General features: G+C 46.9%; 1 protein-coding gene across 3 annotated transcripts in view; it reads right to left on the reverse strand.

Annotated features, from left to right (window-relative positions):
• Positions 1 to 21,454, reverse strand: part of Dzip1l (DAZ interacting zinc finger protein 1 like) — a 38,060-nt gene extending 16,606 nt beyond the window's left edge. Inside the window, exons 1-9 of one of the 3 annotated variants that reach the window (XM_074060287.1) lie at positions 21,148 to 21,454; positions 18,218 to 18,354; positions 11,802 to 12,383; positions 9,885 to 9,969; positions 6,028 to 6,146; positions 5,127 to 5,288; positions 2,656 to 2,784; positions 1,726 to 1,788; positions 451 to 591 (exon numbers count right to left, since the gene is read on the reverse strand). In XM_074060287.1, the coding sequence (XP_073916388.1) occupies positions 451 to 591; positions 1,726 to 1,788; positions 2,656 to 2,784; positions 5,127 to 5,288; positions 6,028 to 6,146; positions 9,885 to 9,969; positions 11,802 to 12,302 (1,200 nt within the window). In that variant the 5' untranslated portion in view covers positions 12,303 to 12,383; positions 18,218 to 18,354; positions 21,148 to 21,454. Of the gene's footprint in view, positions 1 to 450; positions 592 to 1,725; positions 1,789 to 2,655; positions 2,785 to 5,126; positions 5,289 to 6,027; positions 6,147 to 9,884; positions 9,970 to 11,801; positions 12,384 to 14,158; positions 14,309 to 18,217; positions 18,355 to 21,147 lie in introns of those variants that run through there. The other 2 variants (XM_074060286.1, XM_020178271.2) reach the window with 2 other exon arrangements.
• Between the last annotated feature and the right edge of the window lie 3,737 nt (positions 21,455 to 25,191).

Raw genomic sequence — 25,191 nt, forward strand, 5'->3', positions numbered from 1 at the left:
TGACCCCCCAAAAAAAAAAGAAAGAAAGAAATTGTATCTGAGAATACAGTGTAAAGAGCACAAGCTTTGCATTTGCTGCCTGGTGAGGGGGGACTCTCGCCCCTGTCACTTTTAGAGTCCCCTGCAGACTTGAGTCTATTTCAACATTGGTCAGAAAAGGTGACACCTACCTTAAAGGCGCAGTAGTGAGATCTAAATGACCTCATAAGTAAAGTGTCTACACCCAGTCTCTGGTGTCAGGTAAGCCCAGCTGCCCACAACCTATAAGGAAGGTGGCCCTTCTTGGTCTGGAGGGAGGTCACTACATCACTTTGTGCCACTCACGCCCCCTCTACTTTCCCCTTCAGGAGCCTAACGAGGCCACACCAGTGAGCCCAGAAGAATCCAAAGCCATCCTCACCGGAAAAGAGTCCTGGGACAGCAAGCATGGCGGGAGGAGGACAGACCTACCATCTCCTCCTGGGAGGCGATCATCCTAGCTTGGTCCTGAAGCTGGGCGCGCAGGACGCTGATGTGGCGCTGGACCTGGGCGGCTGCCTTCTTCTGATCCTGAGACAGCGAGGCCTGCAGCCGCTTGTTCTCCTCCTGCAGCTGGTGGCACAGAACTGTTGCTCAGTCCAATGTCTGCAGGGACCTCTGAGAGCCTCGCGCCTGCAGGACCTGCCCCCCATAGGAAGGAGCTGGTGGAGGGTGTCACTTGAAGCAAGACAGAGGATTTCTAGGCCAGCAGGTGGCTTTGTAACAAAGTCATCTGCCTTCCAGGTTGGGCACATTTTTGAACTGTGCCTGAGGAGAAGTAAGAATGAAACACAAATCCTAAGACCAGGGGACAAAGTGCAGTCTGTCAGATGTGGTCACCTACTGAGGTACATGCAGGTACACTGAGACCATTCAGAAATCAAATGCACGTTTTTAGGTAAAAACAACAAGTGAAGAAAATGTGTTCACGTGCCACCTCTGAGTAAGAGCGGAAATAAAGTGACTATTAATATTTGCAAAAACTCTAAAATATATAAGAAAGCAATATACGTCATCTCCTTTGGGCGGAGGTTTGGGACAGGTAGCTGGGGACAGGTGAGAATGACTTTACTCAGTGCACCTTAATATATTTCTTCAGCTTTTGGAACAAATTTAAACGCATTTCCCATTTTAAAATGTTTCAAAGTAAAAACATCACATGAAGGGTGACAGGCATCTGCCTCAGGCCAAGCTCTGGTCTGGGACTTGTCGCCCTCTGGGCTTCCTGCGGGTGGAACGTGGGGCTCTTGCTGACCAGCTTTCCCCTCAGCTGGCCCCCTCCTGGCGGGCAAGTGCACAGAGCAGTCTGCATTACCCTGGGCCTCCTGCTTCCTGGTCACTGGGCTCAGATCTGAGTTCTTCATTTGGACTCTCCTGAAATATCACTGAGATCTAGGCCACCTGGCTCTCTCTAGGAGGGAGGGTTTTCAAAGAGACCGCATGAGTGACTCATCTGAGGCTTACAGCACAAGATGGCCTGAAGGGGGCAGCACTGAGCAAAGGATGCCCTGGGTTCAGAGGACAAGGCCTGGTGGTCCCTGTCCCACAGCTGACCCCATCCGGGTATTGGTGGGGGCCAGCAACCAGGGACAATATCAGGAACAAAAAATACCTGCTAACCAGCTACAGGTGGGCCGGGAGGAGACGGGAGGGATGCTGAATTGAGAGAGGAGGCCATGGAAAAGCAAGACACCCAAGGACACCTACCTCTCGCTTCTCCAAGGCACGCTCTTCCTGCAGTTCCTTCATTTTTCTCTTCCACTCTGCTTTCTGAAAAGGATTAAAAGCTTATCAAAGGCTTGGTGGGCATGTGGCTCAAGTGATACAGCGCCTGCCTAGCAAGCACTGAGTTCGAACCCCAGTACTATCAAAAACAAACAAACAAAAAATGCTCTACCAATTGCCCATCCCTGTGGTGGGATCAGCAGTGACATGGACTTCCGCCAACTGCTCTCTGGCAAGATTCACCCAGTGGTGGCCAGAGCAGATGGTGAGATGGTGCACAAGTTTTCCCTGCTCCATGACCTCAAATTGATGGCACTTCCATGGTGGGAGTATACACCCCACAGAATCTGGCCTATGCTACAAACTGGAGCCTTTTCCTTAGCTCCAGAAAGCTGACTGCTATACATTTCCAAACACATCACTGGATCCGCCCCAAATACTTCAATCCAGAAGGCTGGATTGTCAATTGTTTTCTACTAGGTTAGAATAAAAATGGAGACAAAAGAGCTGGTGGCATGGTTCAAGTGGTAGAGCACCTTCTTTTCAAGCTATGAGGCCCTGAGTTCAAACCCGAGTACCACCAAAAAAAAAAAAAAAAAAACCAGGGACAAAGATGTCAAATAAGAGACCCATATGTTTTTGTATGTCTGTGTCTGCAGATGGGGTATATGGTTTGCACATGGTTTATATATGTTTGCACATAGCAGGCAAATTGGATATGGTACACATCAACAGTCTCGCCTAAGGCTTATTCTATGCTTTCGTGTACTGATTGGTGCAAGATCTGAAAATACAGACCTTTGATGTCTTTCAACTTCTTCAATCCACAGAGCGAAAAGGAAAGGCCTTGCTGGGGCTGGCAAGGTTCTTGGCTTGCTCTGGAAAGAACAGCATGGAGCATCATTGGCTCACCTGAACCTCCATCTTCTCCCTTAGGGCCTGGAGCTCCTGTGCCTGCTGGAGCCGCTCCTCAGACTCCTCATCCCGCAGTGATCCCAGATGGGACTCTGTCACACTGTGGGACTTCAGTGCCTGAAGCTTCTGAAAAGGCCAGCATTGTTGTACTTATTTACAGATTGAGGCTTTATAACTTATTATACCTTCCCCAATACCATGTCAGAGAGCACATCTTATACTCACTACCAACCCCACCATCCCTCCCACCCCACCCCCACCCTCACTAAGCAGCTACAGTATGCCCCTCCCCAGGGTTCTCCCCAGGCTCAAGTCCCACACAGAACAGAGTTCAAGAGGGTCGCTTTGGTTCCACTGAAATTCTGCTATGCTCAAAACCCCTAGCTCACCCAACTCCTGTCCCTTGTCTCCCTACGTCTGGAATAAGCTTAAGAGAACCAGACTGTTAAAGCCCTCAGGAGGGTGTCAGGCTCCCCAGGCCACTCCCTGGACTCCTGCTCCTCTCCCAGCCCACCCTCATCCCTCAAAAAAAAAAAAAAAAAAACCCTGACTATCCCCAGGAAGGGCTCTGCTCAGAGCCGTGTCACCAATACCTGGTGATTCCTAACTTAGCAGTGTATAACCTAAAGAAAAGGCACAGAGATCAGAGAGAGGAACTTTCCACCCATCTATGGTTATTTTTTTACAATTTTTAAATCTTTATTGCATGAACTAAAACAACGCATAGCCATCTCTTTACTACATAAAACTTACAAGAAGCCCTATTACAGCTTTTAAAACAAACCCCCTGCAAGCCGCTGAGTTTAACTTGGCACCATTCCTGCTAACTCTCCCAGGAGCCGCTGAAGCACTACTGGGACCACGTGTTAATCGTATCGAAATTTGAATATTTTCATCATACATCTTGCCAGGCGCATACACAACCGGGGTGTTTCTGACATGTCACCTCTGGTTTCCAGGCCACTGCTATGACCACCATAGAGCTGGCTTCTTGTGTGACAAACCTTCAGGGCACTTGCCTTTCTATTAAAGACTCCTGTGAGTGTTTGGTTTCGCCCTGTGGAATCTAACATTCTCTCTGCAGTCAGGCAGCTCAGCCAAAGTAAGCACTCAGACTTCTGTTCCAGGGGAAGTTTGGAGAAATATTTTCAAAATGCATTTAGCTCTACTGGCTCGCCTAACATGAAGGAGACTATTTTCTGGAGTTCTGAAGATCGACTGTCTTCCAGTACTTTTTGCAGTCATTCTAAATGGACCCTTACCTAGTTCCCCCCAACCCCCAGAATTTAAAAAAAAAAAAAAAGAATGAACAAAATAATCATCTAACTGCATTGAGAATCTTATATTCAACTTGGTTCATATTTATATACTGTTGTTGTTGTTGGGTTTTTTTTGGCAGTATTAGCGTTTAGAACTCAGGGCCTCAAACTTCCTAGGCAGGTGTTCTACCACTTGAAACACACTCTTAGCCCAAGACTTTGGAACTTAAAGAACTAAACCCAGTTCCATTCTTACTAGCTGTGTGAACTTAAGCAAGTTATGTGGCTTCAATTTCTTTGCCTGTGGATAAGGAATGTAATAACTTTTTTAAAAAATTAAAAAAAAAAAAACTTTAAAATGGAACTTAGCCAGGCATAGTGATATACACCTGCAATCCCAGTACTCAGGAGTCTGAGACAGGAAGCCAGCCTGAGTTATGTAGCAAGGGGGGAAAAAACACTTTAGGTATTTCAAAAGAAAAAAAAAAGGATACTTTAAAAAAGAAATGAGCCAGGCACCAATGACTCATGCCTGTAATCCTAGCTTATCAAGAGTCAGAGGAGGTTCAAAGCCAGCCCCAGCAAATAATTCACAAGACCCTATCTCGAAAATACCAAACATAAAAAAGGTCTGGCAGAGTGGCTCCAGTGGTAGAGCATCTGCCTAGCAAGTGTGAGGCCCTGAATTCAAACACCATACCAACAAAAATTAAAAAAAGAAGAAACTAGTGACTAGTGAAATAGTCAGTAAATATAAGCTGTTATGTGTGACCACAACAGACCTCACAAGTCCCAACAGAGTCTAGCGTGTCAGAACTCAGAGAATATGTGTCAGGAGCACAAGGAAACATGTGTTCATTTAAAGTTTGCCTCACTTCTTGTCCAGTAATGAAAACTTTAGCAAAATAAGATCAGTATCAAGGGGAGTTCTTACTGAACACCAGACACTGTTAAGTACTGTCTTTGCTCATTTCAACCTTTCAGCAACCTGACTTTCAGAAAACAAGTTGAGGCACAGGAAGGTTAAGTAACTCACCCAAGGTCACACAGCCAGTATGCAATAGAGCAGTGGTGACCCTGGCCTCTAATATCCGCCTCACCACGTATCAGTCTCCAGATGAAATAACAGTGCAGACCAAGAAATGAATTTTTAGAACACAGAAGCAGGTTTTCAACAGAAGCGATTTGAAAGCTTTTTGTGTTAGGTACCTCTTCTAGCGAGGAGTTCTGGTTGGCCACAGTTTTAAATTCATTCCAAAATAATTGCTTTAGCTTGTCTATTTCCCCATAGAGCTTGCTCCGTTCTTTTTCTTTCCATTCATCAAATTCTTTCTTAGCTTCTATTTCCCTCTGACGAGCAATCTCCAGCTCCTACCATAAAAATAAAATAGAACAAGATAATCATTAATTCCACATCCCCCTGTGTACTCTGGGGACCCAAAGAACACACATCCCACAGTCTCCTTGTTTGGAACTGGTTTGCTCCATTCTAAGCCAGTCTTACCTAAATTGCAAAGTTCCCAAGAAGGTAAGGACTTGTTTTCTCTCTTTATATTCCTCATGATGCCTGGCATAGTTGGTGCTTAATAAATGCATGCTGAGAGGATGAGGAAGGAAGGAAAGAAAGAAGGGGAGGGGAGGAGGGAAGGAGGAGAGGGGAGGAGGGAAGGAGGAGAGGGGAGGAGGGAAGGAGGGAGTAGGATGAGCTCATGTGTTTTCATTCTGCAAATATTTTCAAGCCAAGTTTTGCAACTTTCAGTTGTGCTTAAAAAGCAAACTCACAGTGTAATATAAGAAGTTCTATTCAGGACTGGCAGAGTGGTTCAAGTGGTAGAGTGCCTGCCTAGCAATCGCAAGGCCCTGAGTTCAAATCCCAGTAAAGCTATTTTCAAGTTCAAATGCCTTCAGCAGGTGCTGATGCAGGAACTGCAACTCTGCAGTTTTGGACACACAGGTCCAGCAAAATAATTTGATATTCCTTTCCAGACTACGTAAAAAATCATTTGCCACATGGAAGCAGGATCCTCACAGGGCTGGGAGACCAGTGGGAATTCCAGCCCCGTGGGAAGCTTGTGACCTGAGTGTCCCCATGTGTCCCATCCATGCCCACCTGTAGCTGCCGCTGCCTCTCGGCCTCCCTCTGGGCTTCCAGCTCCCCCTGGGTCCACTTGAGCTTGGCCCGCAGCTCTTCCAGTGAGTCCACCCATGACTGCTCCTGCTGCTTCTTCCCTGGGGGTAGCAAGAGAGGGAGAAAAAGCAAGAGAGCAGTTTCTCACCCCTGCAGTCACCGCAGTTTGTGACAGCTCTGCCACTGGGTCCGCTGGCCTTAGATAAAGAACATCACCTCCCCAGCCTCTGTCTCCCCAAACTGAAAAACGGACACAGAGCAGCACCCAGCTCAGAGGGGTGCCATGAGGACAAAAACGTGGCAACACCAAGGGCTGAGTGCAGTCTGCATGGCAACTCACACATGAGAACTGTCACTGCACTGTCACAGAACTGGCAGAGGAAATGCAAAGTGACTAGAATATCAGAAACTATACCAAATAGTGTGCATGTCCGACTATTAATGCAAAAACATTATTTAAAGTAATGAGAAATGATTGTAGCTTTAAGGTCACTTTTTTCAGGAATAGTTTTATTTATTTATTTATTTATGGCAGTACTAGTGTTTGAACTCAAAACCTTGCACTTGCTAGGTAGGTGCTCTGTCACTTGAGCCACCCCCGAGCTTTTTTCTCTAGTTGTTTTCCACCTTGGGTGTCATGTTTTTGCCCAGGCTAGCCTGGACTGCAGTCCCCCATCAATGCCTCCCACATAGCTGGGATTATAAACGTGCAACAGCACACCCAGCTTATTGGTCTGAGATGCAGGGTTCTCTCATTTTTTGCCCGGGCTGGCCTTAAACCTTGATCCTCCCAATCTCTACCTCTAAAATAGCTGGGATTACAGGTGTGAACCACCGTGTCCAGCTATATAGTATAATTTAAATGTCAAGTTATAAATTTCAAATAATAAAAATAAGAAGAAGACAGCATGGAAGAAACATTTGAACCATGGTTTCTTTAAGGGTATACTTCAAAATTTTTTTTTCATTTTTCTTTTATTATTCATATGTGTATAAAAGGCTTGGTTCATTTCCCCCCCCTGCCCCCACCCCCTCCCTTACCACCCACTCCGCCCCCTCTCTCCCCCCCCCAATACCCAGCAGAAACTATTTTGCCCTTATCTCTAATTTTGTTGAAGAGAGAGTATAAGCAATAATAGGAAGGAACAAGGGGTTTTGCTGGTTGAGATAAGGATAGCTATACAGGGCATTGACTCACATTGATTTCCTGTGCGTGGGTGTTACCTTCTAGGTTAATTCTTTTTGATCTAACCTTTTCTCTAGTACCTGTTCCCCTTTTCCTATTGGCCTCGTTGCTTTAAGGTATCTGCTTTAGTTTCTCTGCATTAAGGGCAACAAATGCTAGCTAATTTTTTTGTGTCTTACCTATCCTCACCCCTCCCTTGTGTGCTCTCGCTTTTATCATGTGCTTATAGTCCAATCCCCTTGTTGTGTTTGCCCTTGATCTAATGTCCACATATGAGGGAGAACATACGATTTTTGGTCTTTTGGGCCAGGCTAACCTCACTCAGAATGATGTTCTCCAATTCCATCCATTTACCAGCGAATGATAACATTTCGTTCTTCTTCATGGCTGCATAAAATTCCATTCAAATTATTTTTTAACTGACAGTTAAATCTGCCTAAATCTATCACATGTATCATGATGTTTGAAGTATCTGCACATTGTGGAATAGGCAAATCTAACTGAGCAACAGAGATCTTACCTCAGTTTTCATTTTTGTGGTAAGAACATTCAACATCCTCTCAACATTATTTTACTTTTTGTGTGACACTGAGATTTGAACTCTGGGCTTTGCACTTATAAAGCAGGTGCTGTACTGCTTAAGCCACATCTCCAGTCCATTTTGCTCTGGTTATTTTGGAGGTGGGGGGAGGTCTCACAAACTATTTGCTTGTGTTGGCCTTGAACCTGAATCCTCTGGATCTCAGCCTTCCAAGTAGCTAGGATAACAGGCATGAGCCACTGGAGCCTGGCTCCATTGCTTTACATTTTTTAATTAAAAATGACTCAGAATGAATTATAAAAACTAAACCACGTACAGAAAAAGCAAGATTTACGGGTCAGTGAAAAAGACACCAATTATAAAGTAACATTTATTACTTTTTAAAGTACTTGATGATTTCTTGGTAGGGAGTACTGTTACTAAAATTCTAAACCTTTCCTTTGAAAAGAGATACAGCTTTTCGCAGTTGGGACTTTTGGAAACAAGAAATTTTTAGATGGAGTAGTGATTTCAGGGAAAGTCAGCTGCCTAAGAATAAAAAGTCACGAACAGTAACACAGCGAAAGTTGTTGTGAGAACATATCTTCCCTCTTGTTGCATTCAGGAAATGTTCAGAGATAAGCACGATGATTTACGTGTGAGAATATCAACCATCCTGGGGAAGTAATCAGGACATTTTGAGTAACCCATCTATGCACAGAACATTGTGAAATAACTTATGACAGCCTCGTGATGGAATACCATGCAACCATTAAAAATCACATCTTCAAAGGTGATTTAATGCGGAGGGGACATGGCTCAAGAGTAGAGCACTGACCCAGCAAATAGTGCAAAGCCCTGGGTGCAAACTCCAGTACCATCAAAATAATTAATTAAAAATAACAGCAAAGATGATTTAATGACGTTGAAAAATCAACATATCCTTAAGTGAGAATAAGCAACAGTAAAGCTGCATATTATATTACATATACGTTCAACAAAAAAACTGAGAATACACCAAAATGTTAACTTCTAAATATACTGTCCATTGTTTTTACTCTCACTTTCCTACCTTCTTATATTTAAAGTTTCTATAAAAGGCTGGGAGTGGTAGCTCAAGCCTGTAATCCTAGCTACTCCAGAGGAGGATATTGGGAAGATGAGTTTGAGGCTGGTCTGGGCAAAAAGTTAGAGAGACCTCATCTCAAACAATAAAAAAGGTGGGTGTGGTGGTGACCGCCTGTCATCTCAGCCACACAAGAAGCATAAATAGGAAGACTGTGGTTCAGGCTGGCTCTGGCACAAATGAGCAACTCTATTCAAAAAATAAAGCAAAAAGGGCTGGTGGTGTGGCTCAAAAGGTAGCGTGCCTGCCCAGCAAGCACAGGCCCTGAGTTCAAACCGCAGTGCCACAAAAATATTTAAGGCCTTGAAAATCTGTTTTTCCTTAGAAACTTCCAATGCAGAACCAATAAGAATTAGATACATAATAAATGCATAGTAGGTAGTAAATGATACTGTTTTTAAAAGGTTTTGAAAAGAGAATTAAAATGATGGAAAACTGAAAAAAAAAAAAAGTTGTTCCTAATGGGATTTTTGTATTTATATCATTTTTTTTCATTTTACAGATATTTCTGTTGAACCTCAAAAAAATAGATGCAGAGTGTGAAAATCTCCTTATTTGAACCACAGCCTTATTTCTTATTTTGGAATTTGAAATGGTAAAATTAAATAAAGTAAGTCGTGATAAGTACGGAGAGAGGAAAGACAAGAACTGGTCTGACGGCTCCTTTGTCCCATTTCAGGTGACTCATGCCAGGCTCAGGGTGCAGAGTGCAGAGGCTGGGAGGCAGGAGCCCTCTGTCCCATTCTGTAAAGGGCACAGGACTCAGAGCAGAAGCACTGACTGAGGTCATCCCAGAAAGGGACAAAGCTAGGAGGGGACCCACCTGTCAGACTCCTCTTCCACACAGGGGTTAAGAACTGGTCCAGCCCCAGGTGGACCACAGCACCACAGGCGGTGCTGGGATCCCCATCCTCACCTGGATGGTGAGGGTCTAAGGACAGACTCAGATGAACATATGCCTCCCACCCACTGAATACCAGCAGGGTCCCCACCACTGCCGGACTCACCACCTTCCACCATGCCTGCGTGCCTGCGCTGGATGTGGCCCCGGAGAAAGGTGGCGTTCATGAACGTCTTGTCACACAGGTGGCACTATGCACAGGGGAAGAAGCAATGGAGACGGAAGGATGAGATCCCCTGACACAGCCTGGGAATTTCCCTATGTGGCTATCCATCCCCTTGGGACTCCTGGGCTGCTTCAGAAACAAATAATTGGAGAGGCTGGAGCTATGGCTATGTGGTAGAGGACATGGTTAGCAAGTGTGAGGCCCTGGGTTCAATCCCCAGCACTGGGAGAATGACAAGAGAAGAAGAAGAAGAGGAGGAGGCAGACAAGAAAGATGGGGAGAAGAGGAGGACAGGGGAGCTGGGGAGGGGGAGGAAGAGGAGGAGGAAGAGAAGAAGGATAGGGAGGAGAAGAAAGAGGAGGAAGATGGGGAGAAGGAAGAGGATGGGGATAAGGAGGAAGGGGAGGAGGAGGAGGAAGGGGAGGAGGAGGAGAATGGGGCCAAGGAGGAGGAGAAGAAATCATTAAGAGTTTAATTTACTGAGTTCAGCAGTGATGTAATCCCACCATGGAAACCCACTGGGTATTGGAAGACATTGAGGAATGTCTGATGACTTTTCAGGGTGTGATGATGGTGTTGTGTTTCTGTTGAAAGGCAGCAGTTCTTGCCTGTTAGAAACACAGAGTGAAACCTTGTGGACAGAACCACTGCTAGGCTTCAAGACAATCCAAGAGTGGGGCCCAAGAGGTGGGGAGGGAGCCAGATGCAGCAGCACTGACCGTCAGGCGGTACGCACAGGAAGGTCCAGGATGGTATCCTCTGCTTTTGTATGTGTTTCCAAGTTTCCATCGTAAAAAAGTCTTGTTTAAAAGTACCAATGCTTAGGTTCCACCCTGAGTTGAGACCCACCAGAGGCAGAGGATAGCAAAGAAAGAGCGTCTGTAATTCCGCATCCCTCCTGGAGGGGATCGGGACTGGTCTGTCTGGCACATCGTCTTCACTGATGTGAAGAACTTCAGAAGAATCTCGGAATTCTCAGCACAGCTTTAGCTGCCATTCCCAGTAAGTCAGAGTGAGAAGAACAATGACTTGCTATCTTTGCACAAAGGCAAACGTGACAGAAACTGTCAGTCGTTCCCCCACTCACCATTTTCCCTTTCTTCCTTGGTAATAGAAACTGATTTTTAGCTGAACAGGAAGGCAGAGAATAAACATGGTATACTTCAGTCTTCTTGCAACCAAATGTGGCCCTGTGACTAAATTCAGGTGACAACTGTAAGCAGAAATGGGATCTGCAATTTCTGGGAGATGTCACTTAAAAAAGAAACATGCCGTTAATTCCTCATCCCTTCCTGCTGAACAGAATGGTGGACCTGAGAGCTGGGTCTTGCTGTAGCTCAGGTTGATCTCAAATTCACAATCCTCCTTCCTTAGCCTCTCCAGTGCTGGGATTACAGGTGTGCACCTCCACATCCGGTTTGATAAAAGCATCTTTTGTTATACACACACACACATTCACACGCTCCATAAATACAGACATCCTTACGCACACATGCTGTTTATCCTTTATTCATTCACCTACACATCCTTACGCACCCTTCCTAAATGCAAACACATTCATACCCTTCCTTCTTTCACACACAAACACACACCATATGTATACCTTTCTGCATACACTCCTGAGTTGTATACACCATGATACACTAGCAAAAACACACATTATGGGCTGGTGGAGTAGCTCACTAGCACCTTCCCCATAAACACACACACACTCCATGTACACCCTCCCATACACACATCTCTCACATGTGCAGTCCACACTCCCACTGTAGAACCGGGCCACATGCTTCAGGCCTGGAATCACAAGCCAGCTGAGGGTGCACGTCCCCTCTCTTCCCCCAACCACAGGCTCCTCACCGCGTGGCAGCTCTGCGTCCCGGTCTGCACCAGCAGCTGCTGCAGGGCGCTGATCATTTTGCGCCGCCGCCGGCTCTCCTCGCGCACGCCCTTAAGCTCGTCGGCCTGGCGGCCCAGCTCCTGCTGGCCGCGCTGCTGCTGGCCCAGGCTGGCCTGCAGCCGGGCCTCCAGCTGGGCCACGCTGGCGCTCAGGCAGTCCTGGCAATGCAGCAGGTACTCGATGGTGAGCTGAGCCAGGCGCAGCACCTTGAGCAGCGCGGGGTCCACTGGCTGCCCGCAGCGGCTGCACGCCTCGCGGTCCAGGTTGCAGAAGGTGACGCCGGTGATGTTGTCCTGCAGGGTGGCCACGTCCAGCTCCCGGGCCACGCGCTCCACGTCCAGGGCACTAATGCGCCTCCAGTCTATGCTTTCACGGCGAGGCTGGAACTTGAAGGTGGGGAGCGTGTAGGCCCCAAAGAGGGGGCCGCTGAGGCCCTCAGCAGTGGCAGCTGACGGCTGCATGGGCGGAGGAAGGCCAGGGCTGACCACCGGGGTAGGGTGCCACCAAGGCCACGGCAGTTGGCCAAGGAGCTGAAAGAGGGCCTGCAAAATGGAAAAGAGTTCAAGTTCAGGCAAGGTGTCACCTGGCCCACAAAAGCCTAAGTGCGGAGAGGTGAGGGGTCTCCCCAGCAGCTGCCTGGTGGGCACCCAGCCTGACCCCGAGGCCACACTGTGAAAGGTAGAGTCTGTGCCTTGCCATCCACCCATATGCATCCGAATCCTCCACCTACAGCAATCCCCTTCCCAGGAGCCTCCTGTGTCGGTGGGGGACCAGGGGACCCACTTAGCAGGACTGTGGTGAGGAATGAGGCTGGTGATACACCCAACCTGGCACATGGGGACCCTCAACAAACCCCTCCCGGTGCACAGCAGAGAATTTTGTCAGGAAAACTGTCAAATGTGTAAGTGGGTCCTTTTGCTACCCTACATTCACCTCAGAATAAAGCACAACTTGCCATGGGTGGCAGAGCCGCCCAATGTCCACCTCATCCCTTCCTTCTCCCCACCCCTTCTTTCTCCCCACCCCTTCCTTCTCCTGTAATACACGATTCTAGTGCCGGCAGGTGTGAACTACATTTCCCAGTTTCCCCTGCGCTAATATGTGATCACGTGACCAAATTCTCTAGTCCAGTGTAAATGAACTGATGTCTGCCCTGCCAGAAAAGAGCTTCCATTCATTGCCAAATACTCAGATGCCACTCTCCAGGCTCTTGAGAGGCCTAGAAGTTGTTCTCTGTCTCTTTGAACAGTAATTTCACTTTGTCAATGGAAATTTAAAACAAATATTCCACTACTAAGATTTATAATTTGGGTTGGGCTGTAGCTCAGTAGTACAGCACTTGTCTAGCATTTAGGAGGCCCTGGGTTTGATCCTCAGCACTGCATATAAATAAGTAAATAAGTGCATAGATAGCTAAGCAGATAAATGAAATAGGTTCTTTTGAAAAAAATTACAATTTACCCTTTAGACAAACTCTTATGCATAAAGGTGCTTGTGAAAAAAATTGTTATTGTAGCATTGCTTATAAAAGCAAAGTACAAGAAAAATATAAGAAAGCACAGGATACAACAAAGGATACAAATGGTATTTCTATATAATGAAGTACTATGCAGCCAGTGATAAATATAAGGTAACTTTCTACGCTCTGATACGGAACAATAGTTTCATGTCTATACACACATATGTATACTTGAGCTTCTGCTTTAAGAATATATTAATATAATCACAATAATATATATATATATACTCACACACCCCTAATAATATATATATATATATATACACACACACACATACACATATCTTGCATTGATGGTTCCCTATGAGAGAGGAGAGGCTGAGTGTGAAATGAGGATAAATAACCTGTTCATTTAACAGACAAATGGTGATGAGTAGATGGGTAGATAGATAGATAGGCCAGTGACAATTTAATTGACTTGTGTCTGTTGTGATTATATAAAATATGTTCACTTGTTATTCATACATGAGATTCATTTAGATACATGATTTTATAAGCACAGACTTTCTGGAAAGACAGACAAAATGCTGTAAGCAGTGGCTACTCTAGGAAATGGAGATGGAGGGCACAGAACTTCTATTTTTCTTTTCCACCTTCTTTATACTGTTCAAAGTTCTTCCCATCATCATCTATTACTTTTATTACTTTGTAAAAGAAAGAAAATATGGCCAGGCACATTGGCTAACTCCCATAATCTCAAATACTCCAGAGGGGAAGATCAAGAGTATTATCATTTGAGGACAGCCTAGGCAAAAAGTTAGTGAGACTCCATGGCAACAAACAAAGCAGGTGTGGTACCTCAAGGTTGTAATCCCAGCTCTCTTAGGATGCTATCTTTGATAGGAGGATGGTGGTTCAAGGCCACTCCTGGACAGGAACATGAGACCCTATCTGAAAAATAACTAAAACAAATAGGGCCCTGGGTGTGGTTTCAGTGGTAAAGTGCCTCCTAGCAAGCCCAAGGCCCTGAGTTGAAGCCCCAGTACCACTTTAAAAAAAACAAGAAAGAAAGAAAATACAAGTTCTGCCCTTGAGGAACTGAGGTTCTTACTAAGACAAGAAGTAGATGTTACCCCATTCAATTAAGTTCCTTCTAGATCACATGATTCAGACATTTATGTGCAATTGAAAGTGAGAGAAGACAGCTGGCAGAATGGCTCAAGCAGTAAGAATGCCTGCTTGGCAAGAGAGAAAAGGTCATGGACTGGGTTGACAGAGGGAAAGGGGCTCCAGGAAAGCCCTTGTCTGCACTGAGCTCTGTCCTTTAATCTAGGAAACACAGGACAGGCCAGCCCTGCCTATTTCCCACAAACTGTGAGAAGTGGCGGTGAAGTGAGGGGAGAAACTCAGCGTCAGCATCGACATGACACCCACACAATGCAGGGCTTGCCACACACAAAGCTGTGTAGGAGCTCAGGGTTGCGGTGTTATTTATTCCATTTCCCAAACGATGAAACTGGGGTCTGGCGAGGTGAAGTGTCTCGCCCAGCTAGGGAGACGTGAGTCAAAGTGCAATTCTACAAGCCTGTGGAACTTGAACAACACTGACTTGGGCTCAGAGTATCCTGCCTATCATTAGTCACTCCCTCCCTCCTCATTCAAAGCTTGCCTGCTTGGACCCTGCCAGGCACCAGACACTGGGGGCTACCCAGGTGTATTAACCACACATCTCCCAACTGGAGCTCAGTGTGGCTCCTGACTGCCACCGTACCAAGTGCAAATGTCTTAGTCTGAACCTGAGACTGTCCACTGGATGCCATGGGCCTACCACTTTCAGCTCCCACCCTTCCTTCTCAGACACTGTTCCCCAACACGGACTCCAAAACCAAAACCATCCAGACACAAGCATCCCCACCACCACAGCCACAAGAAGACCAGTACATTTCTACCCTAACTGAAGTGTCAGGTTGCCAAAAACAGCAACAACAAAATGGAGTTGGGTGACATGGGACTCACCATGCTTAGCTCCAAGCTTCAGCCTTTACCACTGGAGCCTTGGAGACAACTGCTAACAAGCTGTATCTGAAGGCAACAGCAGGTTACCAAGCGTGCTACAAGCAAGGGTAACGGGACACCTGCTTCCTGTCCTCCACAGGAGCTGTGAGATCACAGCTCACCTGAGAACTCCATGTTTAACTATTTAAGCTTTGGCCTCAGATGTTCCCCAACAGCCCTCTCTCTGTCCATGGTAAGGTCAAGAAGCCTCCATCAGCAATTTCTGGGCTCTCCCCCTTCCTCTCTGAATGCTCTTTCCAGCCTCCTCCTTAAACATTGACTCTTCTTTTACCTTTCACTTAAGACAGGGGGAGCCAGCGCCCCCTGACATTCTGCTGTCACCTACACCCCATGTCTACTGCACTTTCTGAGACTGAGCTCACACATGCAGCTTCAGCCAACATAGGACTCAGCCCCCCACACACACACATCTTCTCTCTGGCCCTTCTGTCTCTTTTGACCTTTAGGCACAGCAGGGCCAGGAAAGTAACATGTAAATGCATGAAGTGCCAGATGGAAGAGAAACCACAGCACAAGCTTGTGGAGATATGGTGACTGTTTCTCCACCTTAGTATCCCAGACTGGGTAAGGCCATGGTTCTCAAACTGTGGTCCCTGAACTAGCAGCATCAGTATCCCCTGGGAACTTGTGGAAAATGCAGATTTCCGAGGCCAGGCATGGTAGTTCACACCTGTAATCCTAACTTCTGGAGAGATGGTTTGGAAGGATCACAGTTTGAGGCCAGCCCAGGCAAAAAGGTTGCAATATCCCCCTCTCAACCAATAAAAAAAGCTGGGTGTGGTGGTGTACACCTGTCATCCCAGCTACACAAAAAGCATAAATAGGAGGACTGTGTTCCAGTTCAGTCCAAATTGGAAAAATAACTAAAAGATAACTAAGGCTGATTCGAACTCAAGTAGTCCAGCTCTGGGCTCTTAATAACTATTCTGTGCTGCCTCTTGGTATGCATGGTTGTCCACCACTTCCTGGGGCTCCTCCCAAAGGTGGATACATGCTTCAGGCCCCTACTTGTCATGATTACCACCAGAAATCCCTTCTGGGCCACAGTGAAAATCCCTAGCCCTCTTCTGGGCTCCCAGAGCACAGAGCCAGCACTCTGGTCTGTGTTGGGGTGGCTATGCATTCACTCATCCATCCCATCAACAAATGACTCCTGGACCCCTGGTGAGTGCCAGGCACTGTGATTGGCACTCAGAATTGATGATGATTCAGATAACAGTTCCTGCCATTGTTAATAAAACGAGTGAGGAGTTCTGGAATCCTACTATGCTACACGCAGTTCTAAGGTTTCACGTGTTATTCTGTTTATTTCTCAAAATAACCCATTATAGAGATGAAGAAACTGAGAGAGTGAACAAAGAGGAGAAATGAATTTCCCATATCCACCCAACCGCAGCATCTGGCTCCAGAGTTTGCTCCCCAAAAAGGACAGAAAATCACACAGACATAACCGGGCACTGTGTAATCCTAGCTGCTTGGGAGGCTGAAATCAGGAGGATCATGGTTCAAGGCCAACTTGGGCAAATAGTTTGTGAGACCCCCATCTCCAAAATAAACAGAGCAAAATGGGCTGGAGGTGTGGTGCTAGCACACTTTGCAAGTGCAAAGCCCTGAGTTTAAACCCCAAAAAACAACACACAGAAATAACCCTGCAGTGGGAGGGGCCAGGATGGGAGCTAGGACACCAAGGAAGAGCCCATTGCAGGACATTTCTGTGTCCTTCCTCCCTCTATTCCCCCAGCTCCAAACTTCCAGGGCTTGCACCATGACTTATTCATATCTGAGGTATCTAAGTCACTGGAGATCAGGTTGCTATTAAACTGAACAAAATTGTCAGAATCTTAGAATACCTACCTCAAAATACCATATTCTTGGGATCCTGAAGGAATAAGGCCATCGAGGAGTGAAAGTGGAGTTAGGAGTCTTCACTTGGACTCAACAAGACAGCAGTAAAACGTCCACATTGTCAAGATATGGACTCAGTGTTACGGCTTGCTTCCTGAGCAGACCTTAAACCTTCATGTTCACAGCATGCATATTTTTGTCTCCAGTACCGAGGACTAAACCCAGGACCTCGTGCCTTCTAGGCAAGGACTCTACCATGTGAGCTACACTCCCAGCCCTTTTGTTTTTGAGATAGGTTCTCACCAACTTGACCTCAAACTCACAATCCTCCTGCCTCCCTCTCCCAAGTAGATGGGATTACAGATATGAACCACTATGCCTGGCCTAAGCATACTTTATAAACACAGAAGGTGGTAGCCCCACTCCTAGTTACACAGAATTCTGAATTAGAGGTCTCAGTTCACAAGGTCTTACTGTACCCCCAAAGTATCATTCCCAGCTTCCTCTAGATCTCCACTGACCCAATTATCAGATGTTGCCCAAGGCTTCTGGTAGCAAAAGACAGAATAGCAGTGTGGGAATTTACAGATGGTGATAGAAGATATTATTTATCAGGCATCTATGTGTCACATACTGTGCCAGTCTTTAAAGGTGCTATTTCTAAGGCTGGAGTTGTCTGCCTAATAAACACAAGACCCTGAGTTCAAACCCCAGTACTGTCAAAAAAGAAAACAGTGCTATTTCTAACTAACATACAGCCTTATAAATAGCTAGAATTTGCTGTATTGGGCAGAAACTGAGGCTCAGAGAAGCTAAGTGACCTGCCCTCAAGTTACTCAGCTACCAACTAATGAGGTCAAGATTCAAATCAAATTCAGTCTGACTCCAAAACTTTTGAATTATGCCAAACTAACCCTTAATAATGTTGATTGTGGTGATGGAGGTGGTAGTGATGGTTATATGCAAAATTATTTCCCATTATGGAAATTATAGTACCTGAGATTTCTTGACCAAAGTGCCAGGAGTAACAGAGTTTACAGCAAATCACAACAGGGTCAGTGACTGCAACCTTAAATTCTCCCTGTATCTCTGCAGGGCTTGGATGAACACCGCTCAGCTCCACTGCTTGTTTCCTGGTTAGGATAGGCAGAAGACAAGGCCAAATGAGTGTTGCAGGTTACCTGGAGACCACACACCTTGCCCCCCCCCCCCCCCGCCCCCGGGACAGAGACTCATGCTTTCTCCAGCCTGGATTATCAGCAGACTGCCTTCCCTCATCTGGGAATAGAAACACAAGGTAGAGATGATTCACTGTCATGAAGAAATCTGAAGCTCTGTTAGCTGCCTCTACATGGTGTCCCAGGAAACTTGCCAATCTTAGAGTCCAGTGTCATGAATTAGTGACCCAAAAGGATGTTTATCCTAGCACTTCAAACTTGCTTTGCCATTGGATGTTGGTGTCTACTGTGACAATTCCACAGTTAATATAGAAACCCATCCATCTAACCACCCTTGTTTTGCATACACCCAGTGATAGGGTGTTCACCACACCTTGCAAGACAGCCATCCCACTGTGACACAGTTCCTGGAGATTGTATGGTTCGTCTGAAACCTACTCACTTAAAATCTGTCAAAGATAACTTTCACACAATTGGCCAAACACCTGATTTTTCATGGAAATTGACACCTAGACAACAGCACCACCTCCTTCCTGTCTCTTTTCCTCCCCAAGAATGCAGCCAAGAGGAGAAGTCGGAGGGTGCCAAGCTTCTTAGAGGCTGCCAGGCAATCATTTACAAACCTGCCCTGGCTGCCACACTAACTTCAGCGTGCCTGCCTGGGGAACTCGGGCATGTCATTACTGCTAATTGTGGTGGCTGCCAAGGAAACCTGCCCACAGTTTGCAAACGTGCTGTGCATACACCATAGGCAAGGGAGCTCTGGAGCCCCCAGTGGAGATGAGAGGGACCCAGGGCTCTCCAGGAGCACTGCTGTTACAGACCTTGGACTTAAACTTGCATTCTGTTCTTTTCTAAAGAAAGGAGCACCCATTTCCACTCTTCCCTGTGCCTCACAGGGACTACCTATACTCTCAGAACCTTCTAGAAAGAGAGAAATCCCCTCCACCAGGCACGGAGTTCTCATTTAAGCTGTCCTTCTATTCCTAGCAATTTTGAGGAGATTTTTCTTTTCATTCATCTATTTATTTGTATGTGTGATGCTGGGTTCAAACTCAGGGCCTCACATATGCTAAGCACAAGCTTTGCCACTGAGCTACACCCCAGACCCAAGGAGATATTTGTAAAAAAAAAAAAAGGCAGTGTCCGTGTTTTCTGTCAAAAGTTTATTGTAATGCTTTGCCACAAAATGTTTTCTTTAAAATTAAAATAGGAGTGGGGCTTTGACTTGGGAGTATTTTGGAAAAAAAGGAATGGGTACTCACTGACATGACATCCTTCCAGGTACAGAATTGTCTAAAGCAAACAAACAAGACCAGCTTTTCACATCTAAAAGACGACAGTCTTACAGGCTGGTGATGTGGCTCAAGCGGTAAAGTGCCTGCTTAGCAAGTACAAGGCCCTGAGTTCACACTCCAATACCACCAAAAATAAAATGGTCTTACACTACACTAGTGTTTCCTTTTTCATGAAGGAGTCTTCGCTTCTTGGTGGAGTTCCCCCATCTTCAGAGCCTGGGCCAGACCTCTCACTAGAGTAGCTAGGCCTAGTGACAGGTGGCATGCAGGAAGTTAGCCTTGCTGGACAGGAAGGACCCCTGCAAGGGGTCCACAAGGATCTTGAGAAGAGCCCACCAAGTTGTCCCCTTTCCTGCTCCTGTCGGTTTGAATCTGAACACCAACCCTTTTGATTAAATATCAACTCCATGGCAGAAGTGACAGCTGTCTTGCACAAATGGTTTCTGCTTCCAACCTGAGGTGAACAACTGGGGGAGCATTTTATCAAGATGGGTGTGTCCGAAACTATTCCATAAGAGGAAGATGTTTTCAGACCCTTGGTACTGACAGAGTCAGCCAGCCACTAAGCAGCATTTTCTCATTAACAGTCCTCAGCTTGGGGAGGACTCCCCAGACCTCTCTTCAAGTCCTTAAAAAATCAAACTCCAGGGAGGAGAGAGTGGGTAAGAAAGAGTAATAGAGAGGGTGAGTTTGATTAAAGTACACAATATGCATATATAGAAATATCACAATGAAACAATTGCACAATATACAATTAAATAAGAAAGAAAAAGTAGGGAAGGAGGAAGAAGGGAGGGAAGGAGGAAGAAGAAAGGAAGGAAGGAAGGAATAGAAGAAAGGAAAGAAGGAAGGAAGGAATAGAAGAAAGGAAGGAAGGATAGAAGGAAGGAAGAGAGAGAGAAAAAAAGAGGAAGGAAGGAAGGAAGGAAGGAAGGAAGGAAGGAAGGAAGGAAGGAAGGAAGGAAGGAAGGAAGGAAGGAAGGAAGGAAGGAAGGAAGGAAGGAAGGAAAGAAAGAAAGAAAGAAAGAAAGAAAGAAAGAAAGAAAGAAAGAAAGAAAGAAAGAAAGGCTGAATTCCAGGAGACAAGTCTGGGCAGCACAGGCCCTGGGCCCCTAATGAGTGCTAGGTCCTGCTCAGGCCTGGTCCCTTGCCCTGCCTCTTACACCCTGACCCTGAACTCAGCAAGTCTCCTGTGGACTTTTATCCGCAGCCATCTCAGATCAAAAACCCTGTTACTGCCTCCTGCTAAACTTTAGCCCGGGCCAGGATGCAGGGGAATTAAAACGACGCCAACATGTTTGTTAAAACTCGTCTCTTCACTAAAAGATCCCCAATTACCTGCAAAACTCAGCTCGTCAAGCTCCCTCAGTCACTTAAAAGCCCCAAGACCACCCGTAGCCCAGGGATGCCCCACGCCTCCATCGCCCGCGCGCGCGTCTCTCCTGGGTACCTGGGTGCGGCGCAGGCCCCAGGGCCCGGGGCTGCGGGCCGGGCGGGGTGCCAGGGCGAGCACCCCACTAATGTTTAACCTCCCGCCGCCCGCGATGGCTCGGCCTGGAGCAGCGCTCGGCTCGGGGCTGGATTCCTGGCATAGTTTCCCAGGCGGCGTGGCTCTCCATGCAGGACCCCAGGATCGGGGGCGGCGGGAAGAGATCTGGAGGAGCCGGCTCCGCGGCTCGCCGGGTCCCACCTCCCGATCCAGCCCACCGAACCCAAATCCCGCCTCCAGACTCACTCCATCCCCCACCCCCCGCCCCAAGACGGCCGGGGTGGGGTGGGGGCGGGGCGGGGCGCGGCTCCTGGGTCCTCGCCGCCCGCCGCCGGGGATGCGCGCTCTGTGCGGCTGGATGCGGGGCCCACGCCGGCCTCCACTGCTCCCGCAGCTCTGAGGAAGCCTGGGGTCTCCCGGGCCTCGGTTCCCACGACAGCCCGCCCACCCCACTGCAAGGAGAGGCGGAGTCTCTCCCTGCGCCCCTGGGACGAGCTAGTTCAGATCTGTAACGGATGGGGGAGGAAGGAATGCCACGTTGGATCCGTTAAAAAGACCTGGGACCTAAGTTCCCTGGCCTTGCCCCGGGGATTGGCCCAGGGAAGCCCAGGGAGGCTGGATGCGATCCTTTGTCCCCTGCCCACCACGCACTCGGCCTGGGGACAGCCGTTAGCCTGCTGTAAAGGGCCGGGGGGGGGGGGGGGGGAAGGCCCGCAGCTCCTCCCCACCCGCCCCAAACTATAAAGGGAACTATAAAGGGAACGCCTTAGGGTTTGACTAAGACCCTAAGACCCACGTTAGTTAGGAGAGTCCTTTGGGTGTCTAAGTGTCTCAGAAGAAGGCCCCCCCCTCCCCCCCGTCTTCACCTCTTATCCTTTAACCTTGCCCAGGGGAAAACCAGGACCTAAAAACTCATCCCATCCCCTCGCCACTCCGTTGCTCAGGAATTCTGGAGCAATTTGCTTTGCTTTGTTGAAGGCCTTCCTCCCAGCCCAGCCTCCATCTTCCAAACTGCATCTTGGGACAGAGAGAGCGAAAGTCTGCAGGAATAAGTGTTGGCAAAGATTGGAGAAACAGGAACCTCCCTGCATTGCTGGTGGGAATACAAAATGGTACAGTCACTTTGGAAAACAGAATGGTGGTTCCTCAAAAAATTATAGACCTGCCAGATGATTCAGCAATTCCACTTCTGAATTAAAGGTAAGGATTCTAACAGATTATTTGTACGCTCATGTTTAAAACAGTATTGTTCACAATAGCCAAAAGGTGGGAAAAAAAATTCAAGTGTCTGTTGACAGTTGAATGGGTAAATAAAAGGTATATTCATATAGTGGAATATTATTCACCCTCAAAAAAGGAAGGTAAGCCAGCTTCCAGTGACTCGTGCCTGTGATCCTAACTACTTGGGAGGCTAGAATTAGGAGGACCTTGGTTCCAGACAATTTGCAAGAGCCCATCCCAGGAGAAAAAAAGTTGAATGTAGTAGTCCACATCTGTCATTCCAGCAATGGTGGGCAGCATAAATAGGGTGAGTATGGTCAAACAGTGAGACTTTATCTCCAAAAATGACTGGAGGTGTAACTCAAAGGGTAGAGCACCTGCCTAGCATGCACAAAGCTCTGAGTTCAAAACCCAGTACCACCAAAAAAAAAAAAGGAAAGGTAATTCTGATACATGCTACAAACATGAATGAAACTTGAAGTTCATTCAGGCTACTATAACAAAATACCATAGACTGGGTAGCTTTATAAACAACAGAAATTCATTTCTCACAGTTCTGGAAGCAAGGAAATTCAAGATCAAGGCACCAGCTGATTCAGAGTCTAGTGAAAGCCTGTTTCTTGGCTGATAACTGCTGTCAGAGGAAGGGTCTAGGTGGCTCTTTGTAAACGCTTCTATAATGCATTAAAGCCAGTCATTAGGACTTCATGTCATTGCCCAGTCACCGTCCAAGTCCTACTCATAAAACCGTAATTCAACTACATTTTATAGCATTCAGACCAAAGCAAAATGTTATACTGCTGTGTTATGGGTAAGTGTCCCCAAGGGCCAGGTGGCAAAGGCGTGGTCCCCAGCTTGGGGCTATTAGATAGTGGAACCTTTAAGAGGTGGGGCCTGGCAGGAGGTCTTTAGGTCTGAAGGAGATGCCCTTGAGGGGGATGCTAGGCCCATTTTCCTCTCTGCTGCCTCCCTGCTGTGAAGTGAGAGGTTTTGTTCTGTCACATGCCCCCACCATCAGACCAGCAACTATGGCCCCATGGAAGCCCTTAAAACAGTAAGCCACAATCAACCTTTTCTCCTTATAAGATGACTATCTTAGACATCTGTCATCGAACACATATACTATGTGAAATAAGCCAGTCACAAAAACGAAGAAATACTGTTCGATTCCACTTATGCAAGGTAACAAGATATAGCTAAATTCTTACAGACAGTAGAATAGTGGTTACCAGGCACGGGGGAGAGAGAATAGGGAGTTACTGTTTGACAGGTGCAGAGTCTCAGTTTGGGAATGATGAAAAATCCTGGAGAGGGACGGTGGTGATGGTCCCGCAACAATGTGAATACCTAATGCCACTGATTTTTACATTCAAAAATGGCTAAAATGGCAAACTTTATGCTTTGTATATTTTAACACATTTTTTTTAATGTTAAAAAACAAAAAAGGGAGCAGGGACCAGGACCAAGTAAGGATGTCTGTAAGCCATCTTCTCTGCTGGGGAACTTGATCCTCTGCTCCTTTCATCAAAGCACCCTTTTCACTAGCTGGGAGCAAAGTGTCCAGGCTTTGGAGTCAAAGATGCATCTATGTTCCCCCATCCCACACCGTGGAACTCTGGGAAAGTCACTTAACTTCTCTGACCTTCAGTTTTCTCAGCTGTAAAATGAGGAAAAATAAGCTCTACCTAGCAGGATTGTTCATGAGAACTGAAGTAACTAGAATATCTTTAGACAGTGTGTGTCCTGCTGAGTTCACACTGTGAAATTGCTTGGGCATTTGCTTCCCATCTCTCTTCTCACTGTATCTCTGACGTCTACAGAAAGTAGCTCTGAAGGAGGCTGGGAATGTGGCTCAAAGGTAGAGTGCTTGCCTAGCATGCTTCAGGCCCTGGGTTCAATCCCCAGTACAAGAGAAAAAGGAAGGGAGGGAAGGAAGAAAAAAAAGAAAGCGCTACCTGCTATAATGGCTATAGACCCACACATCTGTAATCTCAGCTACTCAGGAGATAAAGACAGGAGGATCCTCACTCAGTTGAGGCCAGCCTGGGCAAAGTTAGTGCAAGACCCTCTCTGAAAAACAAACCAAAAAGCAAAAAGGACTGGAGTATGGTTCAAGTGGTAGAGTGGTAGAGAACTTTCCTAGCAAGTTCTATCCAGAGGTCTATAAACAGCAAAATATAAACTTTTAAAAAGAAGCATCTCTGAGGGTACCCATGTGTGTGCTGGTGTGTATTATTTCTACCAGCCTCAGCTTCCCCCATGTATAAATGGGGTGCCCTCCTTTGCAGGGCTGTTGTGGCAAAGCAGACTTGACATGCACCCAGGTCCACCTTGGCAAAGGCCAGGGCGCCCATCTTAAGCTGATCAAGACCTTCCACACATGGCACCCACACGTCTTTCCCTCACTGGCCTCAGAAGGGCATTTGATACAGAAAGTCTTGAGGGCCTGTCCCTGGTCCCAAGGATACCACAGGTTATAGGGTCCTAGATCACTAACACTGGAGAACCACCACCTTCAGCTGCCATAGCATACACAAGACTTGACAGCACCAGTGGGGTCCATGTGTAGGCCATGACCAAGGAACAGGACAAATGAGACTGGTCCTAGATGGCTAGACCAGGAGACATAACTGAACCACTGGGCCATACTGCTAAGTGAGAGGGCAGGAGGACCAGTTTTCAATTTCTGTGGTTTCAACACAGTCCTTCACCTCCTCAGCTCAGTGCCAGAGCCCAGCCCTCCAGCCTAGCTCAGAACCTGCCACCGACTCCCCTTCCTGCACG

Source organism: Castor canadensis, chromosome 17 (assembly GCF_047511655.1).
Source record: "Castor canadensis chromosome 17, mCasCan1.hap1v2, whole genome shotgun sequence".
NCBI classification, from domain to species: domain Eukaryota; kingdom Metazoa; phylum Chordata; class Mammalia; order Rodentia; family Castoridae; genus Castor; species Castor canadensis.